The sequence below is a fragment of the Somniosus microcephalus genome, unplaced genomic scaffold, assembly GCF_052327205.1.
Source record: "Somniosus microcephalus isolate GS21.2 unplaced genomic scaffold, FLI_Smic_1.0 unresolved_chr4, whole genome shotgun sequence".
Lineage (NCBI taxonomy): Eukaryota > Metazoa > Chordata > Chondrichthyes > Squaliformes > Somniosidae > Somniosus > Somniosus microcephalus.
In genome coordinates, this window is record NW_028225182.1 from 33,636,462 (window position 1) to 33,650,249 (window position 13,788).

At 49.3% G+C, this 13,788-nt stretch overlaps 1 protein-coding gene across 2 annotated transcripts in view; it reads right to left on the bottom strand.

Moving 5' to 3' along the window:
- Positions 1–13,788, bottom strand: part of LOC147090489 (arf-GAP domain and FG repeat-containing protein 1-like) — a 155,689-nt gene that overhangs the window by 119,472 nt on the left and 22,429 nt on the right. For both annotated transcript variants that reach the window (XM_085977258.1, XM_085977259.1), the window contains exon 2: positions 1,954–2,047. In XM_085977258.1, coding sequence (XP_085833384.1) covers positions 1,954–2,047 — 94 coding nt within the window. The remainder of the gene's footprint in view (positions 1–1,953; positions 2,048–13,788) is intronic.

Here is a 13,788-nt window from a genome sequence, read left to right on the forward strand (position 1 = left end):
GACACAAAAGGCATCAAGGGGTCTGGGGAGAGAGCGGGAATATGGTATTGAGATAGAGGATCAGCCATGATCATATTGAATGGCCGAATGGCCTACTCCTGCTCCTATTTTTCTATGTTTCTATGTTATGAGGATAGGTTGCATAGACTAGGCTCGTATTCCCACGAGTATAGAAGATTAAGAAGTGATCTAATTGAGGGGTTTAAGATTATTAAAGGAGTTGATAAGGTACAGAAACTATTTCCTCCGGTGGGGGAGCCCAGAACAAGGGGGTGCAACCTTAAAATTAGAGCCAGGCCGTTCAGGGGTGATGTCAGGCAGCATTTCTTCACACAAAGGGTCGTGGAGATCGGGAACTGTCTCCCCCAAAAAGCTGTTGAGGCTGGGAGTCAATTGAAAATTTCAAAACTTGAGTGATAGATTTTTGTTAGGTAAGGGTATTAAGCGTTACAAACCAAAGGTGGGTAGATGGAATTCAGATACAGATCAGCCGTGGTCGAATTGAATAGCAGAACAGGCTCGAGGGGCTGAATGGCCTCCTCCTGTTCCTATGTTGCTCACTCCCTGGGCGCACACATAAAGGCTGCCACATAAAGTGCTTTGGGGAGGTACCAGAGGGTGCCAGTGCCTGTGGAACTGTACCCTATTAAAAGTTCACCGCCTTCAGGGGAGAAGAGGGGGGGTTAAAAAAAAATGCAGCGGTGAGATCGAAGGCACTTTTACGCCCGATCAGTATCAACCTGTGCGTTATAGCCGGGCTCATCCTGCCCTCAGCGGATGTCCCGACGACTGAGTAGAAAAGAAAAAAACTCGCATTTATATAGTGCTTTTCATGACCATCGGACATCCCAAAGCACTTTACAACCAATGAAGTACTTCTGAAGAGTAGTCACTGCTGTAATAAAAGACAGACAGACTTGCATTTCTATAGCACCTTTCACGACCACCGGAAGTCTCAAAGCACTTGTAGTCACTGTTGTAATGTGGGAAACGCAGCAGCCAATTTGCACACAGCGAGCTCCCACAAACAGCAACGTGATAATGGCCAGATAATCTGGTTTCGTTATGTTGGTTGAGGGATAAATATTGGCCCCAGGACACCGGGGAGAACGCCCCTGCTCTTCTCTGAAATAGTGCCCTGGGATCTTTTACGTCCACCTGGGAGAACAGACTGGTTTAACGTCTCATCTGAAAGACGGCACCTGACAGTGCGGCGCTCCCTCAGTACTGCCCCTCCGACAGTGCAGCGCTCCCTCAGCAGTGCACTGGAGTGGCAGCCCATCTTTATGTGCTCAAGTCCCTGGAGTGGGATTTGAACCTACAATCTTCTGGCTCAGAGGCAAGTGTGCTACCCACAGAGCTACAGCTAACACTAATGTAGGAAACACGGCAGCCAATTTGTACACAGCAAGCTCCCACAAACAGCAATGTGATAATGACCAGATCATCTGTTTTTTTTTTTTAAGTGATGTTGGTTGAGGGATAAATATTGGCCCAGGACACCGGAGATAACTCCCCTGCTCTTCTTCGAAATAGTGGCCGTGGGATCTTTTACGTCCACCCGAGCGCGCAGACGGGGCCTCGGTTAAACATCTCATCTGAAGGACGGCGCCTCCGACAGTGCAGCGTTCCCTCGGCAGTGTACTGGGAGTGTCGGCCTGGATTTTGTGCTCAAGTCTCTGGAGTGGGACTTCAACCCACGACCTTCTGACTCAGAGGTAAGGGTAGCGATCAGGAAGCAAAACTGTGGCAGATTCTTCCCTTCCATAGTGTGGATGGGCTGGGGTTGATAACGCCTGATTATGCAGCAAAGCTCGGCACTGTACAACAGTTCTCTCAGCCTGGCAAGCATTACACAAAGTGCTGGTCAGGCCCTCGAGTATGCCTCCGCCTTTAATGATCCCAATCCCCCACCTCCCCTCCCAAAGATCTCCCACCATGTTCCTAACTCACCTCATTGCCATGCGACTGAAGAAATTCAATTTCCTGTTCAGTGAAGGTCGTCATGGAGATGGACTTCACTCGGTGAGGGGGATTGAGGCCTCTCCTGCAAACAGGGGGGGGTGAAAAAAAAGCCCCGTTAAAGAGATGCGTTACGTAGTCAGCTCACGGGAGAAACGGTCACCAAAGCCGTTTCCGACAGTTAGGATTAACCTCCTTCAGCAACATTTTATAATCCACAAAGTTCCTTAGATTATTTACAAAGCATTATCAGGTGCTGGAAGTTATTACCGAGAATATTTACACATCATAGACTTTTACAGCACAGAAGGGCTTTGCTGGCTCTCTGATCTATCCACCCAGTCCCATTCGCCTGCCCTTTCTCCATACTCTTAACTTTTGCTTTTCCAAATATTTCCCCGCTGCCCTTTTAAATGTTATTCTGGATTCTGCTTCCCCGCACTGTTTCGGGTCGGACATTCAATGTCCTAACAAACCTCTATTAAAAATAATTCTACTAATATCTCTCACACGCAGAGAGAGACACGGACAGAGTTGCGCGCGCACAGAGGTAGGCACAGGCGCACACAGACAGGGTAGTAATCTGCATGGGGACCCCCACCCTGTAATGCCAGCCATTGTCAGACAATTTCTGGGAGAGGGTCGTAAACTCCATTTGGTGGTGAGCTGTTGCAATAAGGTTAATATCTTAAAATATCGATTACCATTATATTAAAAAAATCATCCTTTAAAAATTCAAATCAGAAGCTGGAAAATTGTTGAAGGCTAGTCACAGAAAAACATTGCTATTAACCCCATCACCTCTCCCTCCCCTGCACCCCCGCAACCCACATTAACTACAACAAATGTGTGAAGTTGAGGTGTATTCCAGTGGCCTCAACACCCCAAGCTACAGAGGAAGAGGAAAAAGACAGACTTGCATCTATATAGCGCCTTTCACAACTTCAGGACGTCCCAAAGCACTTTACAGCCAAGGAAGTACTTTTGAAGTGGAGTCGCTGTTGTAATGTGGGAAACGCAGCAGACAATTTGCGCACAGCAAGCTCCCACGAACAGCAATGTGATAAATGACCAGATCATCTGTTGTAGGGATGTTGGTTGAGGGATAAATATCGGCCAGGACACCGGGGATAACTCCCCCCTGCTCTTCTTCAAAATAGTGCCGTGGGATCTTTTACGTCCGTCTGAGAGAGCAGACGGGGCCTCGGTTTAACATCTCATCCGAAAGACGGCACCTCTGACAGTGCAGCACTGGGAGTGTCGGCCTAGATATTTGTGCTCAAGTCTCTGGGGTGGAACTTGAACCCACAATCTTCTGACTCAAAGGAGAGTGCGCTACCAACTGGGCCATAGCTGAACACCCAGGAAGGGTGGGGGTTGGAATTCAGCCAGGGTTACTGCTCCTGATCATTTTCCAGTGACCCCTGTTGGAAACTTCACCTGTGGACATCAGGTGAGGACAGTATTGGGTTCGGCTGCAATCGTACATGGTCAAATAGCTTGCATTGCAATATTCAGGGTCTTGGTTGACACATGAAGAACTGGTACCAGAGGGCTGCTCGAGCTCTTGGACCTGTGCCCCACCCAGAGGCAGGGCCTTCAGCAGACAGCAACAAAAACTGCTGTCAATTTGAGCAGAGCCTGCAGAAGCACCTTGCAGACTAGGCCTAGACCTCTTACAGTATCCGTCTGGTCTTCCCTCTTCCTTTGTTCATTAGTCCTGGCCCTTCACCTGGGTTTCTCAATATAAATAAAGGCCGAGGAAGATGCACGTCACCAAAACCATTACTGTCAATATGCGCACGTCAGCTGTGGCTCAGTGGGCCGCACTCTCATCTCCGAGTCAGAAGGTCGTGGGTTCGAGCTCCAGTCCAGAGACTCGAGCACAACAATCTTGACTGACGCTCCCAGTGCCAGCACTGAGGGAGCGCCGCACTGTCGGAGGTGCCGTCTTTCGAATAAGACGTTAAACCGAGGCCCCGTCTGCCCTCTCAGGTGGACGTAAAAGATGCCACGGCCACTATTCAACGAGCAGGGGGGTTCTCCTGGCAATTATTCCCCCCCCTCAATCAACAATAACAAAAACAGATAATCTGGTTGTCAATGCATGGCTGCTTGTGGAAGCTTGCTGTGCGCAAATTGGCTGCCGCGTTTCCTACATTACAACAGCGACTGCACTTCAAAAGTGCTTCATTGGCTGTGAAGCACTTTGGGACACCCCGAGGTTGTGAAAGGCGCTATAGAAATGCAAGTTCTTTCTTTGTGAAGGACAGAGGAGGGAGAAAATGTTTCAAACAAGGCTGGCCCGCCAACAAGCCTAACGGAGTTCTTTTCCAGTACGGGAGCGAGCGCAATGGCCACACACCACTCTCGTGCGCTGCATTTAGATAGCACCTCATCACCTCTCTCAAATGCTTCATGGACAACGCTTGGAAGTTTAGTTACTGTTACGTAGGCAGCTAGTTTGCACACAGCAAGATCTTACAAAACAGCAATGAGAAGAACGACTGGTTAATCTGTTTTGGTCGAGGGACGAATGTTGGGCCAGGACACTGATATAAATGAAAGCTCTTTCTTTTAAACATCAGGAGAACTCCCCTGCTTTTCGTTGAATCATGGGATCGTTTAACGTCCACTTGAGCCAGGCAGACGGGCGACTCGGTTAAATGTCCTGTCTGAAGGACAGCACCTCTGACAACGCGGCACTCCATTGCTGCAGTGAGGCAACATCGAAGATAGGAGCAGGAGTAGGCCATTCGGCCCCTCGAGCCTGCTCCGCCATTCAATGAGATCATGGCTGATCATCCAAATTCAGTACCCGGTCCCTGCCTTCTCCCCATATCCCTTGATCCCTTTAGCCTTAAGAAATATATCCAACTCTTTCTTGAATATATTTAATGAACTGGCCTCCACCGCCCTCTGTGGTAGAGAATTCCACAGGTTCACCACACTCTGGGTGAAGAAATTCCTCCTCATTTCAGTCCTAAATGGCTTACCCCTTATCCTTAGACCATGACCCCTGGTTCTGGACTCCCCGCCCATCAGAAACATCCTTCCTGCATCTAGTCTGTCCAGGCCTGACAGAATTTTATAGGTTTCGATGAGATCCCCTCTCAATCTTCTAAACTCCAGTGAGTACAAGCCCAATCGACCCAATCTCTCCTCATATGTCATTCCTGCCATCCCAGGCATCAGCCTGGTGAATCTTCGCTGCACTCCTTCCATGGCAAGAACATCCTTCCTCAGGTAAGGCGACCAAAACTGCACACAATACTCAAGGTGCGGTCTCACCAAGGCTCTGTACAACTGTAGCAAGACATCCTTGTTCCTGTACTCGAACCCTCTCGCTATGAAGGCCAACATACCATTTGCCTTCTTAACCGCCTGCTGCACCTGCATGCTTACCTTCAGCGACTGGTGCACAAGAACACCCAGGTCTCTTTGCACTTCCCCTTCTCCCAATCTATTGCCATTCAAATAATAATCTGCCTTCCTGTTTTTGCCACCAAAGTGGATAACCTCACATTTATCCACATTATAGTGCATTTGCCATGTTTCTGCCCAATCACCCAACCTGTCCAAATCGTACTGGAGTTTCACGACATCCTCCTCACAGCTTACCCTCCCACCCAGCTTTGTGTCGTCTGCAAATTTGGAGATATTACATCCAATTCCCTCGTCCAGATCATTAATATATATTGTGAACAGCTGGGGTCCTAGGACCGATCCTTGCGGTACCCCAACTAGTCACTGCCTGCCACTCGGAAAACGACCCGTTTATTCCAACTCTTTGCTTTCTGTCCGCCAACCAGTTCTCTATCCAAGTCAATACCGTGCCCCCAATCCCATGTGCCATAATTTTGCACGCTAATCTCTTATGCGGGACCTTATCGAAAGCCTTCTGAAAGTCCAAATACACCACATCCACTGGTTCTCCCTTATCTATTTTACCAGTTACATCCTCAAAAAATTCCAGTAGATTAGTCGGCCTAGATTGTGTGGAGCGGGGCTCGAACCCACAACTTCATAGCGCGGGAGCCAAAGTACCATCAACTGAGCCAAGCCGACATTTAAAGGCACGCGTTTCTTTACTCAGTTAACATTCAGCGCGAGTCGCTGAACACAAGCTGGAGAATGCCCGTTTGCTGGAATAAACCACTCCATGAGTGTAGGAGGTATGATCGGTAAGTTCACATATGACACGAAAATTGGTGGAGTGGTAAATAGCGAGGAGGGAAGCCTCAGGCTACAGGACGATATAGACGGGTTGGTCAGATGGGCAGAACAGTGGCAAATGGAATTTAACCCTGAAAAGTGTGAGGTGATGCATTTTGGGAGGACTAACAAGGCAAGGGAATACACAATGAATGGTAGGACCCTAGGAAGGACAGAGGATCAGAGGGACCTTGGTGTGCATGTACATAGATCCCTGAAGGCAGCAGGATAAAGTGGTCAAAAAGGCATATGGGATACTTATATTCTATGCCTTGGCTAATGAAGGCAAGAGCAGGGAGGTTATGATGGAGCTGTACAAAACGCTAGTTAGGCCACAGCTGGAATACTGTGTGCAGTTCTGGTCGCCACACTATAGGAAGGATGTGATTGCATTGGAGAGGGTGCAGAGGAGATTCACCAGGATGTTACCTGGGCTGGAGCGCTTCAGCTATGAAGAGAGACTGGACTGGCTGGGGTTGTTTTCCTTGGAGCAGAGAAGGCTGAGGGAGGACCTGATTGAGGTGTACAAAATTATGAGGGGCATAGATAGGGTAGATAGAAAGGAACTTTTCCCCTTAGTAGAGGGGTCAATAACCAGGGGGCATAGTTTCAAGGTAAGGGGCAGGAGGTTTAGAGGGGATTTGAGGAAGAACTTTTTCACCCAGAGGGCGGTTGGAATCTGGAACTCTCTGCCTGAAAGGGTGGTAGAGGCAGGAACCGTCACAACATTCAAGAAGCATTTAGATGAGCACTTGAAACGCCATAGCATACAAGGCTACGGACCAAGTGCTGGAAAATGGGATTAGAATAGACAGGGCTTGATGGCCGGCGCAGACACGATGGGCCGAAGGGCCTCTTTCTGTGCTGTGTAACTCTATGACTCCATGAATCAGATCCGCCCTGACGTCAGTCAGGCGTGATTAGACCCATGGTTGATTTGCCAGCAAGCCACAGGGCCTCACTGATGCAGCCACCCAGCAAGACGGAGCAGGATTGAACTGAGGCTGGGCGGAGAGGTTGAAACGGAGCATGGGTTGAGCCCTCTCGAATGAGCGACAGGCTGGTCAACAAAGCTTAAAAACACTTCCTGCTCAACTAAGAAATACAAGCCCAGGCAAAGGCGGAGGAGGGGAGGAAATCGTACCCAAAAAAAGCATTATAAATGAGCTTCCCCCCCCCCCCCTAGAGGCAGAAGCACTGCCCGGGGGAACATGAACCCATACAGAGTCGAGGGTCCCAGGTTCGACCCCCAGATTGTGCTGGGTAGGCAGATCTCAGCAGGGCAGCGGTGAGGCAGTCACAAATTGCCCCACTGCGTCTGAGCTAAGGAAGGGGGAAATTAGCCAGAGGTGCCCGCCCCGATCATTATCCAGTGACGCTGCCACCCCCTCCACAGAAAGTCCACGGCTGAGAACATGATCGGCTTTGGGTCCATTCGACAACAATAGCACCTTGTGTTTATACAACGCCTTTAATGCAGTAAAACGTGCCGGGGCGCTTCACAGGAGCGTTTATCAGACAGAATTTGACACCGAGCCAGAGAGATATTAGGACAGGTGACCAAAAACTTGGTCAAAGAAGTAGATTTTAAGGAGTGTCTTAAAAGGAGAGAGAGGCGGAGAGATTTAGGGAGGGAATTCCCGAGCTTGGGGCCTAGGCGGCTGAAGGCGCGGCCGCCAATGGTGGAGCGATGGAAATCGGCGGGTGGTGCAAGAGGCCGGAATTGGAGCGCCAATTAATTAAAGCCACAGGTTAATTGTCTGCCCACACTCAGCCTCCAGCTGGGGCACCCGTGGAATCTTAGCTTCCAAAAAAGTGTTGGGGTGGGGGGGGTTGCAATGAAGGGACAAAACCAAATTTTTTTTAAAAACTGCTCTCTGCCCGAGTACCCAGAAGACGAGAGGCAGATCAGGAGCTTTTAGTGGAGTTGAGCCATAAAAAGAAAAGGAAGAACCTGCATTTCTACAGAACCTTTCACGACCTCAGGATGTCCCAAAGCGCTTTACAGCCAATGAAGTGCAGTCACTGCTGTAAACGTAGGAAACACGGCAGCCAAATAGCACACATGTAAGAAGTCACACAACACCAGGTTATAGTCCGACAGTTTTATTTGAAATCACAAGCTTTCGGAGCGCTGCTCCTTCGTTGGGTGAAGTGGAGAGATGCATAAAGACACAGCTTATATAGTCAGCGAATAATGCCAGACGATTACAGGTAATCTTTCTAACTGCCATTTATCACACCTCGGCAGAGAGATAATCACAGCAATCAAGGTGTGAATGGTGTCCAAACAGGTTAGTCGGGACACCATTCACACCTTGATTGCTGTGATTATCTCTCTGCCGAGGTGTGATAAATGGCAGTTAGAAAGATTACCTGTAACCATCTGGCATTATTCGCTGACTATATAAGCTGTGTCTTTATGCACCTCTCCACTTCACCTGACGAAGGAGCAGCGCTCCGAAAGCTTGTGATTTCAAATAAAACTGTTGGACTATAACCTGGTGTTGTGCGACTTCTTACATTTGTCCACCCCAGTCCAACACCGGCATCTCCACACAGCAAGATCCCACAAACAGCAATGAAATAAATGACCAGGTAGCATCTGTTTTCTAGGTGTTGGTGGAGGGAGAAATGTCGGCCAGTACACCATGCTCTTCACACGAACCCTGGGATCTTTTACGTCCACCCTAGAGGGGACCCTCGAGTTTAACGTCCCATTCGAAAGGTGGCGCACCTTCGACCGTGCGGCGCTCCCTCAGCACTGGCACTGCGAGTGTCGGCCTGGATTACACGCTCAAGTCTCTGGAGTGGGACTCGAACCCATGACCTTCTGACTCGGAATCAAGAGTGCCGCCCGCTGAGCCACCCGAGTCAGCGTTTGGGTGAAGGCAAAATGCTGGAGGCCAACGCGTCATCTGCTTTAGTCAGTCGGCGGGAGGGAGATAGTGCGCAACCCGGGAAACACCTCAAGGGAGGGGGCAAAAATATTTTAAATAATCGTGAATGGGGGGGGAAAAAGAGAGTATAAACTGAAGGACACAAGTCACCCACCCTCTGCCCTTTCCAAAGCAGCAACCGCTGGCAATCGAACGTCTCGTCATTCTCCTGACACGGTAGATCAGTGTCCTGGAGTACAATGTGCGGCTGAGTGATGCAATGTTGGTGTTCAAAGATCAAAAATCAGGTCCCTTTCCAACAGGCACTGTACATTCCTTCCACTCTCCCCACGGTGCATTAAGCCCGCAGCAACCTCTCTGGCGCCGAGACTCGGGCCCATAATCCAGGCTGACACTCCAGTGCAGTACTGAGGGAGTGCTGCGCTGTCAAAGGTCCCATCTTTAAACCGAGGCCGCGTCTACACTCTCAAGCGGATGAAACAGATCCCATGGCACTATTTTGAAGGGGGGGGGGGGGGGGGAAAGATATCCACAGTGTCCTGGACAATATTTATCCCTCAATCAACATCACTAAAACAGATGATCTGGTCATTATCGCATCGCTGTTTGAGAGCACTTGCTGTGCGCAAATTGGCTGCTGCGTTTCCTACATTATAACAATGATTACACTTCAAAAAGTACTTACCTGGCTGTAAAGCGCTTTGGGACGTCCCGAGGTCGTGAAAGGCGCTATATAAATGCAAGTCTTTCTTTTTCAGTGAGCGGTTGAGCCGTATGGGTCAGAGACGGGCAAAGGTTCGACTTCCAGGTCTGTGCGGAGCGAGCCGATTTCATCTCTGGGTGGTGCTATGATTGGCCTCAGGGCCCGTGGGTTAGGGAGGAGGAAAAATGAAATAAGCCCAGGCTTGCCCCGCTCCTGGCTGTTATTTACCTGGACATCGGGTGAGGGCAGGCCATAACCCCCGTACATATACACGCACGTGTCACACAACCAACTTGCCTTTAACGTGTGCCCCAAGGCGCTTCACAGGAGCGATTATCAGACAAAATTTGACACTGAGCCACATAAGGAGATATTAGGACAGGTGACTTGGTCACAGAGGTAGGTTTTAAGGAGCGTCTTAAAAGAGAGAGAGGCGGAGAGGTTTAGGGAGGGAATTCCAGAGCAGCTGAAGGCACGGCCGCCAATGGTGGCGCGATGGAAATCAGGGATATGCAAGAGGACAGAATTGGAGGAGCGTAGAGATCGCGGAGGGTTGCAGGAGGCTGCAGAGGTAGGGAGGGGGCGAGGCCATGGAGGGATTTGAACATGAGGATGAGAATTTTAAAACATAGATGTTGCCGGACCGGGAGCCAGTGTAGGTCAGCGAGCACAGGCGGGTGATGGGTGAACGGGACTCGGTGCAAGTTAACATACGGGTACAGGAAGTTAATCTGTACCTCAAAGGAGATAGCACCTTCAGGAAAGGATAGGAGAGAATATTAAAGATAAAAAGGGAGAAAAAAACAGATTGGCTGGTTAGGCAAAATGGTATTTTCGCTGCTCCAGAATTCTTATGATGCAACTACTGCAATGCGATTGAATGATGATCGACAGCCGAGTAGCAGAAAGCCACTATGACAGACGTTAAGATGGGTGAAAGTGTGTTCACACACAGTGACCTGCCCGAGTGACTGAAGTTCCTGTCACCTGACCTCGCGACGGGACAGATGCCGGTGATCGTCACACCTGGTATTGTTAACATCACACGGCTTCTGAAAGCACCGTGATTAAAAATAAATGCTCCGTGCGTCATGGTGTGGACTAACTAAATTAGCTCGCAGGCTACAGTTGAATGTATTTTCAGAGTCAGCTGCACAATATATTACAGTCCTGTCTCCGCAGCGTCAGCTCGAGACGGGAGGGAGCAAAATTAAAACCCGACTTCAAATTTGAGCCCAAAGTCTAGGCGGGCACTTCAACGCTGTGCAGAGTGCCGCTGTGCTGGAAGTGTCGTCTTATCAGGCGAGACATAAAATCAAGGCCCCATCAGCCTGTTCTGGTGGACGCTAAAGCTCCGTTGACAATATCGGAAGTGTAGGAAAGTTCTCCCAGTGCCCTGACCAACATTGCACCCTCAACCAACACCAAAGTGACGAATTGCCTGGCCATTTATAGAAACATAGAAGATAGGAGCAGGAGTAGGCCATTCGGCCCCTCGAGCCTGCTCCGCCATTCAATGAGATCATGGCTGATCATCCAAATTCAGTACCCTGTCCCTGCCTTCTCCCCATATCCCTTGATCCCTTTAGCCTTAAGAAATATATCGAACTCCTTCTTGAATATATTTAATGAATTGGCCTCTACTGTCTCGTGTGGTACAGAATTCCACAGGTTCATCACTCTCTGGGTGAAGAAATTCCTCCTCATCTCAGTCCTAAATGGCTTACCCCTTATCCTTAGACTGTGACCCCTGGTTCTGGACTCCCCCGCCATCGGGAACATCCTTCCTGCATCTAGTCTGTCTAGTCCTGTTAGAATTTTATAAGTTTCAATGAGATCCCCTCTCATTCTTCTAAACTCCAGTGAGTATAAGCCCAATCGACCCAATCTCTCCTCATACGTCATTCCTGCCATCCCAGGTATCAGTCTGGTGAATCTTCGCTGCACTCCCTCCATGGCAAGAACATCCTTCCTCAGATAAGGCGACCAAAACTGCACACAATACTCAAGGTGTGGTCTCACCAAGGCCCTGTACAACTGCAGCAAGACATCCTTGCTCCTGTACTCGAATCCTCTCGCTACGAAGGCCAACATACCATTTGCCTTCTTCACCGTCTGCTGCACCTGCATGCTTACCTTCAGCGACTGGTGCACAAGGACACCCAGGTCTCGTTGCACTTCCCCTTCTCCCAATCTATTGCCGTTCAAATAATAATCTGCCTTCTTGTTTTTGACACCAAAGTGGATAACCTCGCATTTATCCACATTATACTGCATCTGCCCAATCACCCAACCTGTCCAAATCATCCTGGACCAACCTGTCCAAATCATACGCTCGCTGTTTGTGGGACCTTGCTGTGCACAAATTGGCTGCTGGGTTTGTCTACGGAGCAGCAGCCACTACGCCTCAAAAGTACGATAGCAAAATACTGTGGATGCTGGAAATCTGAAATAACAACGGAAAAAGCTGGAAAAACTCAGCGGGCCAGGCAACATCCGTGGAGAGAGAGAAACAGAGTCAATGTTTCGGGTCGAAACCCTTCGTCAGCACTGAGGGAAAAAAAAGCAGGAAATGAAACAGATGAAAAAGCAAGTTGGGGGCTGGGAAATGGGGGAGGGGATGAAAGAACAAAAGGGACTGTTTGTGAGACGAGACATTAAGAGATATTCAAGGCGAGACGAGATGGTAACAGGACAGATTAACAAACAATGGCTCTAGATGAAGTGTGAAATGCGCTGGCAGAGTGAGACAGCTGCCGTGTGGGAGAGAGAAAAAAGAAAAGGCACAAACCAAAGGTGTGGATAAAAAAATATATAAATGTAATGGGGGCCGACGTTATGATCTAAAATTGTTGAACTCGATAGTGAGTCCTGAAGGCTGTAAAGTGCCTAATCGGAAGATGAGGTGCTGTTTGTTGAGCTTCCGTGGAACAATGCAAGAGGCCGCGGACGGTGAGGTCCGAGTGGGAATGGGGCGGAGAATTAAAGTGACAGGCGACCAGAAGCTCGGGGTCCCCCTTACGGACTGAACGGAGGTGTTCCGCAAAGCGGTCACCCAATCTGCGCCTCAAAAGTACTTCATTGGCCGTGAAGGGCTTTGGGGGGGCAACACTGAGGATGTGAATGGACCAAATAAATGCAAGCTTGTTTCTTTCATAGGGAACAGGAGGCATACACAAAGCTCCCAGTAGTGGCATCGGTGTAAGTCTTCGCATCTCACACTTACAGTACTACCTGTAGACCAACAGGAGATTTGATAGAGGTGTTTAAAATCATGGAAGGGTTTAGAGAAGAATAAATAAGGAGAAACTGTTTCCAATGGCCGAGGGGTCGCTAACCAGAGGGCACAGATTTAAGGTGATTGGCAGAAGAACCAGAGGCGACATGAGGAAAAAAAATTTTTAAACGCAACGAGTGGTTAGGATTTGGAATGCGCTGCCCGATGGGGCGGTGGATACAGATTCAATAGTAGCCTTCAAAGCCTCCTTGAAAAAGTGCAACATCCCCAACCGACACCTGGGAATCCCTGGCCCAAGGCCGCAAAAAAAGTGGAGGAGAAGCATCCGGGAAGGCGGCGAACACCTCGAGTCTCTTCGCTGGGAGCAAGCGGAAGCCAAGCGCAAACAGCGGAAGGGGCGCACGTCAACCCAAGCACCCCCACCCACCCGCCCCTTCAACCACCGTCTGCCCCACCTGTGACAGAGACTGTAGGTCCCGCATTGGACTCATCAGTCACCTGAGAACTCATTTCTAGTGCGGAAGCAAGTCATCCACGGCTCTGAGGGACTGCCTAAGAGGAGGAGCAGCCTTCAAAAGGAAATTGGATAAATACTTCAAGGAGAAAAAATTGCAAGTATTATGGGGAACAAGCTGGCGCAGACTCCTCCTGTGCAGTACTGCTCTACGATTCTAGGTTAGCTGCTGCAGATATGCTTACTTGATCTTCAATGTACATCAAATTTGAGAATTTCTGTCACACTTCAGGTAACGCACTTAAAGTGGCGAAGG